The 19,864-nt window shown below is 46.4% G+C and overlaps 1 protein-coding gene across 1 annotated transcript in view; it reads right to left on the reverse strand.

The window, feature by feature from the left end:
• Positions 1-5,830: 5,830 nt before the first annotated feature.
• Positions 5,831-19,864, reverse strand: part of LOC120875363 (myeloid-associated differentiation marker-like) — a 21,437-nt gene continuing 7,403 nt past the window's right edge. The window contains exon 3 of the mRNA XM_040257127.1: positions 5,831-6,830. Coding sequence (XP_040113061.1) covers positions 5,831-6,830 — 1,000 coding nt within the window. The remainder of the gene's footprint in view (positions 6,831-19,864) is intronic.

Genomic DNA, 19,864 nt, shown 5'->3' on the forward strand with positions numbered 1-19,864 from the left:
GGCTCAGATGAGGAAGGAGGGGTGCTGGGCAGCCATAGCCTAGGGCAGCTGGTCCAGGCACTGTGGCCACTGGAAGCAGATAGCGGATGCTACTGCAGGCCCTGCAGAAGGAATTCTGATCTGACCTGTGTCTGTGTGTCACCTACTACTTATGTGTGTGTCCAGACATAGGGGCAAGTCAACTATTTATCTGGCCTCTTAAGTTCCTTGTGTGTCTGAGGCCTAGTCTTTCACCAAGACTTACATGATGAGGACATCTTTAAATACTGTCTCAGGTTCTCAGTTGTCTCTCCCTGGAGACATCCTTCATGCAAGGACTTGGGCTTGTTAGGAGGAATACATGAGATAAAACATGTCTGGTAATTCTCAAACATTTCCCCTAAAGGCAGAAGAGCTGGAATGTATCTTGATTGGGAAGTCTAGCCTAGAGTCTGATCCTGTAAGCTTTTGTAATATTCATTCAACAAGCACCTCAATGTGCCATGCTCTCTTCTCAGCATTGATAATACTTTAATAGACTCACCCAGCAGTGAGGGCCCTCCTCTGGGGACAGGGCAGGTCAGTGCAGAACGAGGGTGGACAGGGCAGAATCCCAGCCTGGAGGATGCTGCTGCCACACTTGTCACAAGCAGCGTGGGGTCGTGAACGGACAGCCAGCCTGGGGACAGGGCACCTGGTCCTGACTCTGACTCTGCCACACACAGGGTGACTCTGGACAAGTGCTGCTATCCCTGGGGTCCAGCTGCTTCTCCTCTATGACGAGAGGGTTGGACTAAGCAGAGGACATTTACACTCTCTTTTGAGCTCCACAGTGAGGGGGCTGGACCAGCCTTGGAATTGTGACAAATGACACTAAACTGCCAACAGGAGGGATGGAGCAGTCACCCTCATGAACCATGAGGCTTGGACAGTGAGCCCCTCAAGTGAGCCCACCCTGGGCAATTCTTCTACTAAAGCAGAGAGGCATTTCCATTGTCCTGGGAAGTGAGATCCCAGGGCTGTGTTCAATTTGATTCAGGAAAATATTGGATCATGAGTTTCCTGCGCTTAACTTGTGGAGGTAAACACATACTTTCTTTTGTGGATAAAAAACTAATAGTCAATCTATTAGAAAAATAGATGGAAAATCTATTTCAAGCCAATCTGAAGATTGCAACTGGGGAGAGAGTCTCTCTGTCTGTTCTGAGGATATAAGAGGGGGAGGAGAGTGCCTATATGACTTGGGGGAAGGGGGATGTGGCAACCAGCACACAGCTTGGTAGAAGGTTACTTCACTCAGGAGGAACAGATATCTTGGTTAATGCCTTTAGTGCTTTTCTAAGTATGGCAAGATGCGAGAAACTGGGCTCATGAAAATTTTTCCTGGAGATATCTACATATCTGAGGGCCGGTTCTGTCAGTTTTCTCAGAATACTGAGTGCCTCAGCCTGATCTTCACTCTGAATTCCTTCCAGGATTGATTTTAAGTCAGGGACTGCAGTGGTTAATGACTTGATTCTTGTAGAACTGGGTGGTGGACAACATTTTTATATCACAATCCTTTGCCTTTTGGTCTTAATTTCAACCAAGATTTGGGAGACATTCATAACCAGTTTGTCCCAGGACACCAGGAATGCATTCCCAGGTCAGGAGAAGATTTTGTTGGTAGGCCTCACCTAGTCCTGTTAATAGTAACCTCAATCCTCTGGACCACCTGTTTTACTAGTTTGTCAGATTCCAGCAAATCTTTCCCTCCTGTTGCTTCTTCCCCTCTCCAGAGTCATACTGTTACAACAATGGATCTTACAGTGCTATACTTCAGGTCAATCATTTCAAGTCATCATTATTTCTATCTGAGGCTCAATCACATATTTTTTTAAGCAGGAAGCAATTATCTTAGGAAAAGCAACAGAACACAAATAATATGGCCTATGACATTAACCCAGTCATAAGTAAGTAGGGATGTCTTCTAAGGAGTTACATGATTGGGGCCTGAAGAAGAAAATTTATCTTTATGTGGAGCAAGTAGTTTTGCCCTCGAGGAGGTCAGGCTAACGCATAATGCAGATAGAGGCACACTGCACACCAGAGGGCAGAGAGGAGGCTCGAAGAGCAAAGAAAAAATTTTGTCTAAATTTTTCTTGTCTTGCCTTAAAATATGGAAATTACTACATCTTACCATTTTTTTTGCCATGGGGGTCACCTCCTGGGAGCCCTCCCCATCCACCCTATCTGCCTGTGGGTGAAGATCACACACTTCATCCCAGGACAGGAGTGAGGGGCAGCAGTTGGGGTCCTTCCCTGCCCTCCCCTACAGCTCTGCTTGCCTGGCCCCTCTGGTCCTGGTGGCTCCAGGATGCTGGGTTCTGTGGGTTTGTGGTTGGAAACAGGAGACTTTGGGACCGTCACAGCCACCAGTTACTGCAGAGAGCTGCTGGTCTCAGTGTGCTCATGCCCAGGAACACACACACTGAGCATGCACACAGGCACATACTTTTATAGAGGGGTCTTCAGGTGCTATCATGGCCCCTTTAAGAGCTAGGGGACAGAATGCTGGGCATTGGGGTGGGACCCAGCCGCTAGATCTCCAGCACTGAGCCAAGCCCTTAGGTTCTGGCTAATATGGAAATTGGGAGACAGTGGGACAGGTGTACAGAAATGGTGGTTTGGGTGAGAATGGAAGTCTGCTCAGTTGCTTCAGAACTCTAAGCAAATTTGGGTCAATTAGATTGTTGATTTTGTGTTTTTTTGCTTTTATCTTTCTATTTAGGTTTTTAAAAAAGACATTATGGATGAGGGAGAAGGAACAAGTCTTCTCTCCATGATTCAGAGCAGGGACTGATGGGACCCAGAAACTCCAGTGAATTCTTTAAATTTATATACATTTATGAGATCACGTTATATATGAGTCCCAGAGAAGCATGTAGGAGCAGCAGAAAGCAACTGGCACACAGAAACTTGCTTCTGTAACACAGTCAGGCATTGGAATTACTGTTGTAGCAATAATATCCACCCACCTAGCCCACCTGCCAACTGAGAAAGGGTTGAAAGACACTTCCCTTTAAGAATAAGATCACATAGTAATTTGGCCCTTGATCGAAAAGAAAAGAAACAAACAAAAACAGAAAAATTACACAGGCTGAATAAGAACTAAAGAGCCTCTTGATGAAAGTGAAAGAAGAGAGTGAAAAAGTTGGCTTAAAGCTCAACATTCAGAAAACTAAGATCATGGCATCTGGTCCCATCACTTCATGGCAAATAGATGGGGAAACAGTGGAAACAATGGCTGACTTTATTTTTCTCGGCTCCAAAATCACTGCAGATGGTGAGTGCAGCCATGAAATTAAAAGACGTTTTTCCTTGGAAGGAAAGTTATGACCAACCTAGACAGCATATTAAAGAGCAGAGACATTACTTTACCAACAAAGGTCCGTCTAGTCAAGGCTATGATTTTTCCAGTGGTCATGTATGAATGTGAGAGTTGGACTATTAAGAAAGCTGAGTGCCGAAGAATTAATGCTTTTGGACTGTGGTGTTGGAGGAGACTCCTGAGAGTCCCTTGGACTGCAAGGAGATCCAACCAGTTAGTCTTAAAGGAAATCAGTCCTGAATATTCACTGGAAGTACTGACGTTGAAGCTGAAACTCCAATACTTTGGCCACCTGATGCGAAGAGCTGACTCATTGGAAAAGACCCTGATGCTGGGAAAGATTGAGGGGAGGAGGAGAAGGGGAAAACAGAGGATGAGATGGTTGAATGGCATCACCGACTCAATGGACATGGATTTGGGTAGACTCCGGGAGTTGGTGATGGACAGGGAGGCCTGGTGTGCTGCGGTTCATGGGGTCGCAAAGAGTTGGACATGACTGAGCGACTGAACTGAACTGAATTGAGTGTGCAATAGAGTATTTCCTGTCATATCAATAAACAGGATGTCACAGTCTTCCAGCCCTCTAAACGTGAACTTCTGAGCCCAGGAAGAACAATGCCTGCTAGCCAGCAGCTACTGAGTTGGCAACACGAGCTGCTGCCACTCTCTACCATGAACAAGGAACTAAGGATGTGAGTAATTAAATCTCTGGATGCTGGCCCCACAGCTGAGATGTAAATGAAAGGAATGATTTTAGTAAGCTAAGACTCTTGCATCTTCTCACAGAAAAGTGTTAACTTCTTTAACTTGAGAGATCTGGCTTTCCTTAATTAATCCTTTGATGTTTAGACTACCTGCTCCTTGTTATAAGCTTATTTATAACCTGACTCCTGCCCACCTCCCAACCCAGCCTCCTCGAAACATATCTCTCAGGGTCACTTGAGATGCTGGCTGCCGGGCTTGAAGTCCTAAAAACTCCCATCAAATAAAACATAACTCTCATCTTCTAGGTTGTGACTACTTTTTAAAGTTGATGCTAGCTAACATCAGCTTTAAGTGGCAATTTTTCTTTAAGTGGCAAGGTCCATGTTCTTCTGCCTGCAGAGGCAGGAGATGCAGTTTTTAGCTCTGAGGCTGAGTCACATCCCTGCCCCTCTGAAATACGTCAGAGGTTGTCTTCAAGAAACTGCAGTTCTTTTCCAGCTCAATTTTGGACTCCCCATAGTGTAGAACGGAAGCCATCTACCTCTTGCTAGCTTTAAGATGAGGTCTAGGCAGAGGGTTTTAATGAGCCCACAAAAATTCTGGAGCCAATCTCAGGTGAGACTGAGCAACAGGCGGGGCCTCTGGATCCAGGGTCTCTGCTTTAAGCTTGCAACTCATTGAAAACTATTGACCTCTGGAGTTTTTTCTTTTAACTTAAAGGGGAAGTGCACTGTACAAGGCCCTATCCTAAGAGAAAGGGGGTCAAATCCTTAGCTACCTCCACATACACCAAACACACACACAGCAACTAGGGCACTATCAGGGAGACAGACATCCTTTGGCAATGAGGCCCCTCCAGAGGCCCAAGGTGCGAACAGCTGCACGAAGGGCTGTGTGCTGTGGAGTCAGCACCTTAGGAGGTGGGGAGGGGTGGTGGGCAGAAAAGGAAGGAGTCTCAGGTCCTGATAGTGAAGGAGGAAACAGACAGAACAGGCTCCATCTTGAAAGCAGCACTCCATCTTGGGCCAGACTGTGGACTTTGAGCCCAGTATCTATGGAAACAACATACCAACTGGAAAACCAGACCCCACCCCCACCCCTCCACCCCCCCATGGAAGAGCCCTAGGGCTCGTACCTAGACTCTCCATCGCCTAAAAGAATACCCTAATTATCTATGTAACCCAATAGAATCATAAATTCTATTATGCTTACTGGGCTATAACCACAGGCCTATTGATAATTGTCCACTGTTAACTACCCAGGCCTATGGCATATGAATCATGGGTTATCTTTGTATCTTTCTTTTCCTTTGTTCAGACTAGTTTCAGGGAATTTGGGGAGGTGGGTTTGGGCGTGTACACTTAGGGTATTTAAAGTTTTCACAAAAGCTGGTCCAGGTTCTTGAGTAAGAGGAGACTCTGCCGTGGGCCCGCCGGTGTAATAAACTGCACTCCACTATCTGCATTGTCCTTCTGAGTGAGTTTGTTTCCTGGAATGCGTGGCTATAACAATAGATCAGAAGAAGGAAAATGTCCTGGTCAGGACACAGGAGATGAGAAAAGCAGGAATGGCTGAAAGAGGGCCAAAAAGAAGAAAATGTAGGAAAGATGAGAGAAGCAAGAGAAAGAGATAAAACAGAATGTGGGCAAACACACAAGACAGGAAGGAGACAGAGCAGAAGGAGGGAGAGAAACAGGAAAGAGAGTGAGATGCATGGGGAAGGGTGTGAGGAGGGAGAGCGTGAGCCAGGGAGAGGGCATCAGAGGATGTCAGAGCTCAGTAAGAAGAGGGAATCCGGAGCCCCTGGGTAGAGCCTCGGTCACTGACCACAGTCAAGGTCACCAGGTCTGCCACATAAATCAGCAGGTTGACGGCTGTCAGGATGGCCACAGCCAGGCGTTGGTCCCAGACGCACAGGTAGGAGGTGAGCTCATCAATGCAGCTCAACACGTTGGACCGCTGGGGCTGCCCACCGAAATCCCTGTTGAACTGGTAGAGAGGCCAGAGGACCAGAGCAGTGGTGTAGAGGAGGACGGCGAGCACAGACTGCCCAAACCCCAAACAGGAGTAGGGCAGACTCTTGTCACAGTCACACCGGTGCCACAGTATAGCCACAGCCGCCAGGATGAAGCAGATGCAGTATACAGCCACACACCACACCAGGGCCGGCTGGCGCTCATTCGGGTAGGTGTTGCTGAGGAAGGCGAAGATGACACACGCCACAAAGATCTCCAGCCTCTTGAGCATGCCTAGCAAAGAGTAGGAGGACTCACCAGTCCGGGCACAGGTCCAGGCCACTTCGACAGCATAAGCCACAGAAGCGATGCAGGAGAATGCAGTGGCAGCAATAACATGGTGTCGGGGGGAGCCATCGGGAAAAATCTGAAGGTGGATGATGGGGTAAATGATGGAGGCCGAGAGGCAGAAAACGGTGCAGTAGCAGGCAGAGGTGATGAGAAAGCTGTCCCAGGAGAGGTGAAGTTTATCCTGGAGTCCACATAACTCAGCTATGAGGGTAAGGAGGGTCACGGCGAAGCAGAAACACCAGACAAACGTGGACCAGTTACTTATGTCCACACTCCAGGTGCTCTCCCTGGTCACCAGAAAGAAGGCCATACAGGTGGAGAGCAGCTGCAGGAAGTGGAGGACGTAGCTCTTGTTGGTCACAGAGTCCAAGCCTAAGGACAGTGACGTGGATGTCATGATGGTCATGTGGGTCTCCGTCAATGGAATGGCCGTGGTCCTTGCAAAGGACTCACCAGGTAAAGATCCAGCTCTGGAAGTGGATTAAGTCAGATGACTAGAAAAGGGTCAGGGCCCTGTGACAGCTGAGGCTCAGGATCTGTGGAGTTTGAACCAATGGTTCAGACACCTGGGTAACCACACAGCTGTTCCAGAATGGTTCTCCCCACCCATCACCCTTGGCCTTGTCAGACTTGGCTTATCCCAACCTCACAGCTGGGCTGGATCTGGCGTCAGCCCATAAACATTACTTATCTCTTTCAGCTTTTGCCATTACTCTCAGAGACACAAAGTAGAATTGTCCTTATCTGTAACTTCAATCTCCAAGGCTCTGAAAATTGTAAAAGTTTTAAAAAATTTATTTCACAAGAATGTGTGGCCTGAATGGACATGAGACAATTTATGGTCTTTATTTCACTTAGTGCAAAAGTTCAAAAGTTCAGTTGCAAAAGCACTAACATATTTGACTGGGTCTTCCCAGCTGGAGCTATGGTAAAGAATCCGCTTGCCAAGGCAGGGGATGGAGGAGACATGGGTTGATCCCTGGGTGGGGAAGAGTCCCTGGAGTAGGAAATGGCAAACCACTCCAGTATTCTTACCTGGAGAATCCCACGGGTGGAGGAGCCTGTTGGGCTACAGTCCATGAGGTTGCAGAGTCGGGGATGACCGAGCACACACACAGGACCGAATGTGTTTGATTAGTAAGTGTTTTCAGACCCCAGTAGGGTTTTATCTCCTATAAAGTAGATGCACCATGTCACCTGTCTGAAAAATTCTGACTCGAGCAGATCTGACCTCACAGTTTTCAGAACAGTGATTGTATAAATACATTGTCCTCCTAATCATCTGACAGAGAGAAAATTAGGCTCAGGCAACCAAGTGCCTCAAATAATGTTCCATGGATAGGAGTGAGAACCCAGATAAAAACACCAAAGCTGGAAGCCTGAACATTTTGCTTTACAGCCCACTTGTCACCAGGGCCCATGGGTGGGAGCAAAGGGAAAAAGCTTGGAGCTCTGGGGCCCAGGACATGCCTTCAGGGCCACGGCCTCCTTCCACAGCAACCTGAAGACACACGTGTCCCGACCTGTCCTCCCTGCAACATCACTAGAAGGAGCTGCCATCTGAGGGGACTTAGCCCCACCTGGAGGAGGGCAATTCCAGGGGGTGAACAGGGAGGAGCCATGGGGTGAGAGCAAGGCCGTGGGGACAAGATGACATGGGAAGTCAGGGCTGTTCTGAATTCCCTCCCCAAGTTTTGCCTTCACATGTGACTTTCCCATTGGGGAAGGGAGACCCCAACCTAGCATGACTCCAATGTGGAGTATCACGGGGGACCCGCAGAATAAATTAACATAATGTTTGGTTTTTAAAGGGCTTCCTTGTTAGCTCAGTTGGTAAAGAATCTGCCTGCAATGCAGGAGACCCCAGTTAGACCCCAGTTCAATTCCTGGGAGGGGAAGATGTGCTTCTTGGGGTTCCCTTGTGGCTTAGCTGGTACAGAATCAGCCTGCAATTTGAGAGACCTGGGTTCGATCCCTGGGTTGAATCTGCCATCCCACTGTGAGTCTGGGAAGATCTAGTACTAGTCCTACCAGAGTGAAGATTTTAAGCCTGTGAGACTGGTTCAGCTGTGTTATGCTTAGTCGTATCTGACTCTTTTTGGCCCCATGGACTGTATCCCTCTAGACTCCTCTGTCCATGGAATTTCCCAGGCAAGAATACAGGAGTGGGTTGCCATTTCCTTCTCCAGGGGATCTTCCCAAACCAGGGATCAAACCTGCATCTCCTGCTCTGGCAGGTGGATTCTTTTCCACTTAGTCACCTGGGAAGCCCCAACCCCACCCTCAGCCCCCAGTTAGCAGCTTCCAAGCTGGGAAGAAGAGATTGGAAATGAACAAGGAATCTGTGTCTGGTTATGATGTGGAGACTTTCAGGGTATCCAGGGAGGGGATGGGGATGGACAGATGATCGGGCCCTTTTTAAGGGTAGGAGCTGAAAGAGGAGGCATAGAATGGACCCCCTGGGAGGGACAACCCTGAGGCTGCTTCCGGGACTGGGGTGGGGGCGGGGGGCAGAGTGGAGATGACTGGGCGGGGGGATTCCAGGGTTCCAGGGGCCCTGAGGCAACCCAGTAGGGGCCTTCTGACCCAGAAGGGGTGCAGGCATGGAGCCAACCTTCCCCATGGAGGAGGGGCCTGGACTGGAACTGAGATAGGAGAACAGGGGCCTCAAGGGGTTTCAGGGCTGTGACAGGGACACGTGGCCAGAGTGGCAGGGACCCTGGAGACCACGGAATTGCCCAGGTCACCTGCCCAAGACAGTCCCACCAGCCAGGGCTGCAGTCCTGCTCACACAGGGGCTCTTCCAGGGTCCAGTGTGGGGGGAGTGAGCCCCCTCCCAGCCCACCCCCTCCTCAGGGACAGCTGCTCTGTTTCCAAGGGACTATTTGCTGAGAGGCCCCCAGGGCTGAAGGGCCAGCACCCTGAGCCCCAGCCAGCTTCCTGCCATCAGGGGATTACTATATCACCTTTGCTGATAATAAACCCTGGGACAAGCTGAGGCTGGAAAGAGAAACACAGGGCAAACCTGAGAACTTCCCTGGACTCACAAAGCTCCTTGAGCCCCAACTGGCAGTGGAGCCCTGGAGCCTGCGGGCCTCCCAGTGGGCACTGCCAGGGTGGGGAGGGGCACTGGGATGAGGGCAGCTGGAGGATCATACTGTCCCTTAATTTTTCCCAGTTTACTAACAGAATGACCCTGTGATTCATACTTAAGAATAAATGACAACTTTGTGCCCATTTAATGTCACAGTCACGAAATTAAAAGACGTTTGCTCCTTGGAAGGAAAGCTGTGACAAACCTAGACAGTGTATTAAAAAGCAGAGACATTACTTTGCTGACAAAGGTCTGTATATCAAAGCTATGGCTTTTCTAGTAGTCATGTATGGATGTGAGAGTTGGACCATAAAGAAAGCTGAGCAGCGAAGAACTGATGCTTTCGAACTGTGGTGCTGCAGAAAACTCTTGAGAGTCCCCTGGACAGCAAGGAGATCAAAACAGTCAATCCTAAAGGAAACCAACCTGAATATTCATTGGAAGGACTGATATTGAAGCTGAAGCTCCAGTACTTTGGCCATCTAATGCATAGAGCCAACTCACTGGAAAAGACTGTGATGCTGGGAAATATTGAGGGCAGTAGAAGGGGATGACAGAGGATGAAATGGTTGGATGGCATCACTGACTCAATGGATATGAGTTTGAGCAAATTCTGGGAAACTGTGATGGACAGGGAAGCCTGGCATCCTGCAGTTCATGGAGTCACAAAGAGTTAGACATGACTTAGTCACTGAACAACAACAGCATGTTTGGTTGCTGTACAGCACTTTAATTTCACTTGAAAATGTAGATTTCTACCTCCTTTAGAAGACTCAAAAGATCTGGTGTCACTAGGCTGCATTCCCTTGGTGATACGGTTGGGTGGCTGGAGCTGAGCAGCTGTTACATGATCGATATTGCTTTCCATCCTCATCTCTGTTTAGTTGTCTATATTTTTCTTATTCTCAGGTGTCATTGACATAAAGCAGATCTATAATTATCTCTCATGTTCCAGTTTCCCTTCTTGGGCTTGGCCAGGCTTCCTGTCTGCTCACAGGAGTGTCCACTCCTCCATCAGGGAGCATCCATGTCCTCAACCTCATATACAGCCTTCAGCACATTTCACACACTCTGAAATCATATATAGATATGTGTGTATGTACACGCACACACGTTTCTATGGGGTACCTGTAGATTTTTTTCCTACTTTATAAACATGAGCTTACGTCATGCACAGGGCATCTTGCTTTTCCACCGCCCCTGACAGGTTCAGTTGGTTGTCTCCAAGGACCTTAATCCTCTCCATCCACGTTATTTATTTTCTTCCCTCGTGCCTCCTGGGCGTTTCCACTGACCATCCTTCTCTAGATCAATGGATCCTCCCTTGTGAGTCTCAGACACTAGGAGACCCAGGATATGACAACGGGTCCTGGGATCCTTGTGAACACCATATGGGGCTAGCTTTTCTGGAAACTTTTAAAAATATAACAAGGAATATATTTATAATTTCTGTTATCTGGGATATAGAAAGAAATTTTGCAACTTAATAATAAGTAGGCAAACAACTCCCCCAAATGGGCCAAACTTCCTAAGAAGTTTTAGTGTATCTTACTGATTTAAATGGGAGAATTTTTTTAATCTTTCTTCATATATTATAGAATTCTAACAACAAAGTATTCATTTGGTATTTTATCCTCTATGCAAATTTAAGCCTTGCCTCTGGGATCTGGGTCTACGAGAATGGTTACTGCTTTACAAAAATGAAAATTAACATAAGAGATAAATGCTCAGATGCACTAAATTCACCTAATCACCAATTGTGCTCTTTTGGAAAAGTGTATAAATTGTGTCAACTGATAGTTGCGCTGTGTTGGAAAAATGAGAGTTCATATAAAAAATAAGTCATGGAGTTTAAATGGCATAGCTTGATTGTAAAAACAGGCTGAAATATTTTATAAAGAATGATACCTAAATGGTAGGTAAACACATTTAAAAAATACTGAAACTCATTAATAGTGAGGAAAATGCAAGGTATAACCTCAATGAGATATCACTACACACCTTAACCAATGCAATGATTATTTTTTAAGAAACAGTGAGCAGTAAGGCAGAAAACACAAGTCAATGTCAACTGAAGAGGATCTAAATTGTCACAAGGGGAAGTTTGAGTTTTATCTTTTAAAAGAAGTTTGAGATTTTTGAGAAGGGTAATGATACGATTTTAAATAAAGTTTCAGTGGACCTCCTTGGTGTTGCAGTGGTTAAGACTCTGCGCTTCCAAAGCACTGGGCACACGTTCAATCCCTGGTCAAGCAACGAGATTCCACACGTGGCATGGTCCTGACCATTAAAGAATAATAATAATAAATAAATTAAACTGGCATACTGTGACTGTTTAAAATTAATAAAAATAAAGTTTCAAGAAGATTAATCTAACACATTTATAGAATGGCTAATTTAATAAAATTATGTAACATGAAAAATCTAATAAAAACATAGTACTTCTTTTCACGGAAGGTAAGTATTGAAGTCATTAAAAATCTGATGATGTAAGATAAATAAGCAAATCTGATTGACCATTTGCCATGTTTAAAAAGTTGGAACCAAACTTATCTTGCAGAATCTCCAGGAGTTTGTTCTATTGTTTGAATATTTTTATAGGACCTTCCCCTTAATACATTCTAACTTTGTATAAAACAATAGTTGTAGACAATTAGCTGGAATATTATCACATAATAAAAGACAATAATGCCTTAGTCTTTCTATAATTCACTCATTTTAACTCTTCACCATCTGACTATTCCAGATGTTCAAGCTGAATTTAGAAAAGGCAGAGGAACCAGAGAGCAAATTGCCAACATCTGCTGGATCATACAAAAAGCAAGAGGATTCCAGAAGAACATCTACTTCTGCTTCATCAACTAACGCTAAAGACTTTGACTGTGTGGATCACAACAAACTGTGGAAAATTCTTAAAGAGATGGGAATACCAGACCACCTGACCTGCCTCCTGAGAAATCTGTATGCAGGTCAAAAAGCAACAGTTAGAACTGGACATGGAACAACAGACTGGTTCCAAATTGAAAGGAGTACATCAAGGCTGTATATTGTCACCTTGCTTATTTAACTTTTATGCAGAATACATCATGCAAAATGCCAGGCTGGATGAAGCACAAGGTGGAATCAAGATTGCCGGGAGAAATATCAATAACCTCAGATATACAGATGACACCACCCTTATGGCAGAAAGTGAAGATGAACTAAAGAGTCTCTTGGTGAAAGTGAAAGAGGAGAGTGAAAAAGCTGGCTTAAAACTCAACATTCAAAAAGTTAAGATCATGTCATCTGGTCCCATCACTTCATGGCAAATAGATGGGGAAACAATGGAAACAGTGGCTGACTTTATTTTGGGGGGCTCCAAAATCACTGCAGATGTTGACTGCAGCCATAAAATTAAAAGATGCTTTTTTCTTGGAAGGAAAGCTATGACCAATCTAGACAACATATTGAAAAGCAGAGACATTACTTTGCCAACAAAGGTCTGTCTAGTCAAAGCTATGGTTTTTCCAGTAGTCGTGTATGGATGTAAGAGTTGGACCACAAAGCTGAACGCCAAAGAATTGATGCTTTTGAATTGTGGTGTTGGAGAAGACTCCTAGGAGTCCCTTGGACTGCAAGGAGATCAAACCAGTCAATCCTAAAGGAAATCACTCCAGAATATTCATTGGAAGGACTGATGCTGAGGCTGAAGATTCAATACTTTGGCCACCTGATGAGAAGAACTGACTCCTTGGCAAAGACTCTGATGCTGGGAAAGGTTGAAGGCAGGAGGAGAAGGGAACAACAGAAGATGAGATGGTTGGATGGCATCACTGACTTGATGGTCATGAATTTGAGCAAGCTCCGGGAGTTGGTGATGGACAGGGAGGCCTGGCATGCTGCAGTCCAAGGGGTCGCAAAGAGTCGGACGCTACTGAACGACTGAACTGAACTGAAGCTGGCTACTTAGTTTTGCAAAGTTAATTTTTTGTGTTTGGCAAGACATTCTTAATGAAGGAAGCAGTGCATTGATTCGCTGGCCCAGCCTCCTTCATCTGGGTCATGTCTGTCCTGCCACTGCAGCTGGACCATCAGCACAAACTCCAACACTAAACTTAAATTCCAGGCCCCATTGTCTGGCACTAGTCATACCCCTGGATCTTTGGACAATGTCAAATTACTATAAAAGTTTGTAAATGTTCCTTCACTGTGTCTACTTATCTCATTGTAGACCAGGAACAGTTTCCAACTGGTACTACTCCACAAACTACATTTTGAGGAGCACTGTACAGAGCTCTCTCTCTCTGGGAAGTGATGGATGAGCCCCAGGCTGGAGTATAATGTAGAGAGATGAACTAAAGTTCTAAAGAGATCCCTCCACTAAGGGATTCTCTGATGCTGTGCTTTGGGAAGGTGACAAGCTGGGGAAATTAAATGCTCAGAGAAGGTACCAGATCTTTCTGAACCTGCTTCTCCTGATGCCAAGAAAGATCGCTGCCCCAGACGGGCAATCTGGAGAGATCTCAAGTCCATGCTCCCTCACTTACTCAGTTTGGTTTAGGAACATTGGTAGAGCTTACTTCTAAGGAGTTATGTGGGAACCACCCAGTTACGCGGGAAACACCCTTTAACATTTTCTGCATGTAAATCCCTTTGACTCTATGATTGTCCCAGGAATATGCATTCACATACATTGGAAATGTTGCATTCAGTTACAGGGCTCTGGTAGATCTCCTGGAACCCGTTCCAGGACATTAGTGGACCCAGGGGCCTCAGGGTAGGAAGCAGCCTTGGAGAAGTAAGTCAGGTGACTCCTGCACTACCGTTCCTTCAGGTGTGGGTGAGCAGAATCCTGGGGTCATCCTTAGGGCTCCCCCTTGTGGTTCCTTCCCACAAATGCCAGAGGTCCCCACAAAGACAAGAGAGTCCTCTGGAGGCAGACCAAGAAGTCTGTGTCCTGACAATGATGCCCACACTCACTTTCATGGTCCCCTTTTCCTGCTATGATTCAGGAGTTTGGGGACCCCCATCACAGGACCCTCAGAAGGTAACCATTTAAACCTTTGGGGAAGGTGGAGTGCTGCTGGATCCTCTAAAATTTGTATCAAACACTTAAGAGTTGATTGTGGTCTGAAATATGCATCCTCACGGAATGAGGGTCTCCTGAATGAGGGCTTTGTTGGGGGAGGGGTAATTCTCACAGGAGAATCCAGGGAAGGGAGGAGTGAGCAAGGTTTATGGGAGAGAGAAAGTGAGAGAGAGAGAGTAGACTCTGGCAAGGAAAGGCCATCCCACCCTTGGGTACCGTATTAAGCATTTGGGACTCAGTGGGAAGCCATGCTGAGATGTAATCAGATGTTCACTTACAGAGAAGCTTCTGGACTTCCCCCCAGAGAGCAAAATGGCAGATATGCAATACAGTGTGGGGAAGGTTCAAAAAGTGAGAGGGACCCTAGCAGGCCTTTCAAAACCCCAGGCAGGTGCAGGCACATGCTGGGGGCTGAGAGCTCACCCAGGTAGAGGGCCAGGGAGGCGGGCTGGACACTAGGAACTGCGGCCACATGTGGACCCTTCCAGCTCAGTAGATGTTTATAAGGCACCTGCTCTGGGCCAGGCTGGACCAGAGGCTGAGGACCCAAGTGAGCAAGGCCCGGCCCATCCTTATGAAACTCTCAGATGAAGGAAGGGCAACCCATGACCTGACCATCAGCACATCCACGAGGCATGTCCACAGAGGGGAGGGCAGGTGTCCTGAGCGGGGATGGAGGATGACGGGCAGGCAGGACTCAAGATCCAAGCGGAGGGTGAAGGGTGTGTCTTAGTGGAGGAGGCAGGAGAAGGAGCCCAGGAAGGAGAGAGCCCGAGTGCAGGCCTGAGGAGTGGGGGTTGGCTTGTCTGGGGAGCAGGGAGGTGCAGGAGGCAGGGGATGGGGCTGAGTTTGGGCCCCTCTGTAGGGCTTGTGGCACCAGGGACTGAGGACAGAGTGTTATCACCTGGATTCACTGAACAGCCCTGTTCTCAATGTGCTGAGCAAGGAGACTTGTGGAAGCAAATGCATAGTTGCTTTTGTGGATAAAAAATTAATCAATAGTCAACCTAAGAAAGAAACTGAAAATTTACTCGAGCCAACCTGATGATTATAAATGGGGAGATGGTCTCTCAGGAAGCTCTGAGAACTGTTCTGAGGAGGTAAGGCTGCAGGCTTTAATGTGTATGTGACTTGGCGGGAGGGGGACAAGCAATCAGCACACAGCCTGGTAAGAAGGTAACTTCACGCAGGAGGAAGAGATATCTTAGTTAATGGTTTTAGTGCTTTTCTAAGTATGGGAAGATGTGAGAAACTGGGTTCATAAAAGCTTCGCCAGAAAATATTGACCAGAGGGCTGGTTCTGCAAGTTTTCTCGGAGCACAAAATGCCTCATCCTGATCTTTGCATTGAACCCCTTTCACGGTGGATCACAGGTGACTGCAGTGACTAATGACTTCATGCCTGTAGAACTGGGTTTGGGCAACATTCTTTATTACACAGTCTCCTCCGTTTCTCTCTTATTATCCACTTTCAGAGGAGTTTTTTGACTGATTTGTCCCAGGGTGCTAGGAATGCTCATTCCCTGCTCAGAAGACAAGTCTGTTGATAGACCCCTCAGTGTGCTGTTACTCATCCAGTCCTGGTAAACAGCAGCCAAAAGCCTCTGGACCGCCTGCCCTGCTGGTCTGTCAGCTCCAGGAAATGGTTTCCATTTTTTGCTCCTTCCCATGTCTAGGGTCACAGGATTACAGTCGTGGATCTTATAAAGCTGAATATTATATGAATAATTTCAAGTAGTCTGCTGCTGCTGCTGCTGCTGCTAAGTCACTTCAGTCATGTCTGACTCTGTGGGACCCCATAGACGGCAGCCCACCAGGCTGCCTCGTCCCTGGGATTCTCCAGGCAAGAACACTGGAGTGGGTTGCCATTTCCTTCTCCAATGCATGAAAGTGAAAAGTGAAAGTGAAGTCACTCAGTCATATCTGACTCTTAGTGACCCCATGGACTGCAACCTACCAGGCTCCTCCATCCATGGGATTTTCCAGGCAAGAGAACTGGAGTGGGGTGCCATTGCCTTCTCGGTGGTTATGCTATATATCATTTTAATTGCACATATCTCATTTTATGTTTTTTGCTAATGACTTACTACTTGCTGTTTATTTTATATTTATTTTAGAATATGGAAATGCTGTTAGACAAAAAGCAAATTCAAGTGATTTTCTTGAGTTCAAAATGGGTCTTAAAGCAGTGCAGACAACGTGCAACATCAACAACACATTTACCCCAGGAATCGCTGACATACAGTGCAGTGATGGTTCAAGAAGTTTTGCAAAGGAGACAAGAGCCTTGAGGACGAGGCACATAGTAGCCGGCCATCAGAAGTTGACAATGACAACTGAGAGCAGGAACGCTTGTACACCTGTGGTGGATTCATGTCAATCTATGCCAAAACCAATACAGAATTGTAAAGTAAAAATTAAAAATAAATAAATAAATAAATTTTTTTTAAAAAATTAAAAAAAAAACTGATCCTTTTACAAATGTACAAGAAGTTGCTGAAGAACTTGATATCAACTGTTCTAATGTCACTTGCCATTTGAAGATATTGGAAAGGTGAAAAAGCTTTATAATTGGATGCTTCATTAACTGACCAAAAATCAAAAAAAATCATCTATTTGAAGAATCGTCTTCTCTTTTTCTATGCAATACAGCACTGTTTCTCGATCAGACTGTGGCATGCCACAAGTGGATTGTAGGGGAATTGGGACGGATGTTCAAGAGGGAGGGGTCATAAGTACATGTGTGGTAGATTCATTATTGTTGTATGGCAGGAAGCAACACAATATTGTAAAGCAATTATCTTTCAATTAAAAATAAACATTTTTTCTTAAAGTGGATTGTATATGACAGACAGCAATGACCAGCGCAGTGGCTGGACTGAGAAGCAGCTCCAAAGTGCTTCCTAAAGCCAAACCTGCACCAAAAAGAGGTCACGGTCACTGTTTGGTGGTCTGCTGCCCGTCTGACCCACTACAGCTTTCTGAATCCCGGCGAACCCAATACATCTAAGAAGTATGCTCAGCAAATCAATGAGATGCACCCAAAACTGCAATGCCTGCAGCTGGCATTGGTTAACAAAGAGGACCCAATTCTTCTCAACAACACCCGACTACACGTTGCACAAGCAACACTTCAAAAGTTGAACGAATTGTGAACAAGTTTTGCCTCATTCGCCCTGTTCACCTGACCTCTCACCAACTAACACTTCTTCAAGCATCTTTTTACGGAGAACACACTTCCATAACCAGCAGGAGGCAGAAAATGCTTTCCAAGAGTTTGATGTATGCTGAAGCACGGATTTTTATGCTATAGGAATAAACAAACTTATTTCTCATTGGAAAAAATGCGTTGATTGTAATGGTTACTATTTTGATTAATAAAGATGTGTTTGAGCCTAGTTATAATGATTTAAAATTCATGGTTTTAAACTGTGACTGTGTTTGCACCGACCTAGAGAAGTTATGACCAACCTAGATAGTATATTCAAAAGCAGAGATATTACTTTGCTGACTAAGGTCCATCTAGTCAGTGTAGTTCAGTTCAGTCGCTCAGTCGTGTCTGACTCTTTGCGACCCCATGAATTGTAGCACGCCAGGCCTCCCTGTCTATCACCATCTCCCGGAGTTCACTCAGACTCACATCCATCGAGTCCGTGATGCCATCCAGCCATCTCATCCTCTGTCGTCCCCTTCTCCTCCTGCCCCCAATCCCTCCCAGCATCAGAGTCTTTTCCAATGAGTCAACTCTTCGCATGAAGTGGCCAAAGTACTGGAGCTTCAGCTTTAGCATCATTCCTTCCAAAGAAATCCCAGGGTTGATCTCCTTCAGAATGGACTGGTTGGATCTCCTTGCAGTCCAAGGGACTCTCAAGAGTCTTCTCCAACACCACAGTTCAAAAGCATCAATTCTTCGGCGCTCAGCCTTCTTCACAGTTCAACTCTCACATCCATACATGACCACAGGAAAAACCATAGCCTTGACTAGACGGACCTTAGTCGGCAAAGTAATGTCTCTGCTTTTGAATATACTATCTAGGTTGGTCATAACTTTCCTTCCAAGGAGTACAAGGCTATGGTTTTTCCTGTGGTCATGTATGGATGTGAGAGTTGGACTGTGAAGAAGGCTGAGTGCCAAAGAATTGATGCGTTTTAACTGTTGATCTAGATCATATTATGGCTGAGTTGCAGAGAAGCAGGAAGCAGCAGAAAGCAACTGACACAGAGAAACACATGTGGGTGTCACCTCACACTCAAGCAGTGCAACTCCTTTGACAATGGAAGCAGCAGCCTCCACCTTATATAAACCCTCTGCCCAAGAAAACTGGAAGAGACACTTTTTCTTTAATAAGGTCACCCAGTAATTTTTGGCCTCCTGATCAGAAAAAAATCAAAAGGAAAAACTCCAGGCTAACATCAACTTTAAGGCTGCCAGGGCCATGCTCTTCTCCCTGCTGAGGCAGGACCTGCAGTTTTGATCACTGAGGCAGGAGGGCCACATCACTGCCCCTCTCCAACACTGCAGACAAGTGTCTTCAAGTCCCTGGAGATCTTCACCAGCTCCTTTTTTGATTCCCCAGAGATTGGTTGGAGGTGGAAATCATCCCAGATTCCCCGAAGGTCCCCTCAAGGCAGCCAGTGTTCAGGACGCTAGGAAAAATTCTGGAGTCGATCTCAGGTGGGGCGGAGCACCAACTGGGGCCCAGGAATCCAGGGTCTCTCCTTCAAGACTCTTGCTCAGTGGAAATTACTGAAGGCCAGAGGGTTTGTCTGTTTGTTTTTCGTTGAAGGGGCAGGGCACTATATACCGCCCTCCACTGGGAGAAAGGGGACACAATCTCTCATTACCCACTCCACTCCCAAGCCCACACACACACACCCCAACTAAGCCCCCGTCCCCCAGGGGACAGATATGCTTTGGCAATGAGGCCCCTCCAGAGGCCCAGGATGTGAACAGCTGCACAGAGGGCTGTGTGCTGTGGAGTCAGCACCTTAGGAGGTGGGAGGGGGCGGTGAACAGAGAAGGAAGGAGTCTCAGGTCCTGATGGGTCAGAAGAAGGAAAATGGGCAGAGGTGGTCAGGACACAGGAGAAGAAAAAACAAAGACACCCAGAAAAGAGTTAAAAAAAAAAAAACAAAACCAACACAAAATGTAGAATAGATGAGAGCAGCAAGAAAAAGAGGCGAAACAGTGTGGCCACCATACAAAATAGGAAGGAGACAGAGCAGAAGGAGAGAAGGAAACAGAAAAGAGAGTGAGATGCATGGGGGAGGATGTGAGGAGGGAGAGAGGGGAGCCGGGAAGAGGGCAGCAGAGGACGTCAGAGCTCGGTGAGGATACCTCCT

This window comes from Oryx dammah, unplaced genomic scaffold, assembly GCF_014754425.2.
Source record: "Oryx dammah isolate SB20612 unplaced genomic scaffold, SCBI_Odam_1.1 HiC_scaffold_16, whole genome shotgun sequence".
Taxonomy (NCBI): domain Eukaryota; kingdom Metazoa; phylum Chordata; class Mammalia; order Artiodactyla; family Bovidae; genus Oryx; species Oryx dammah.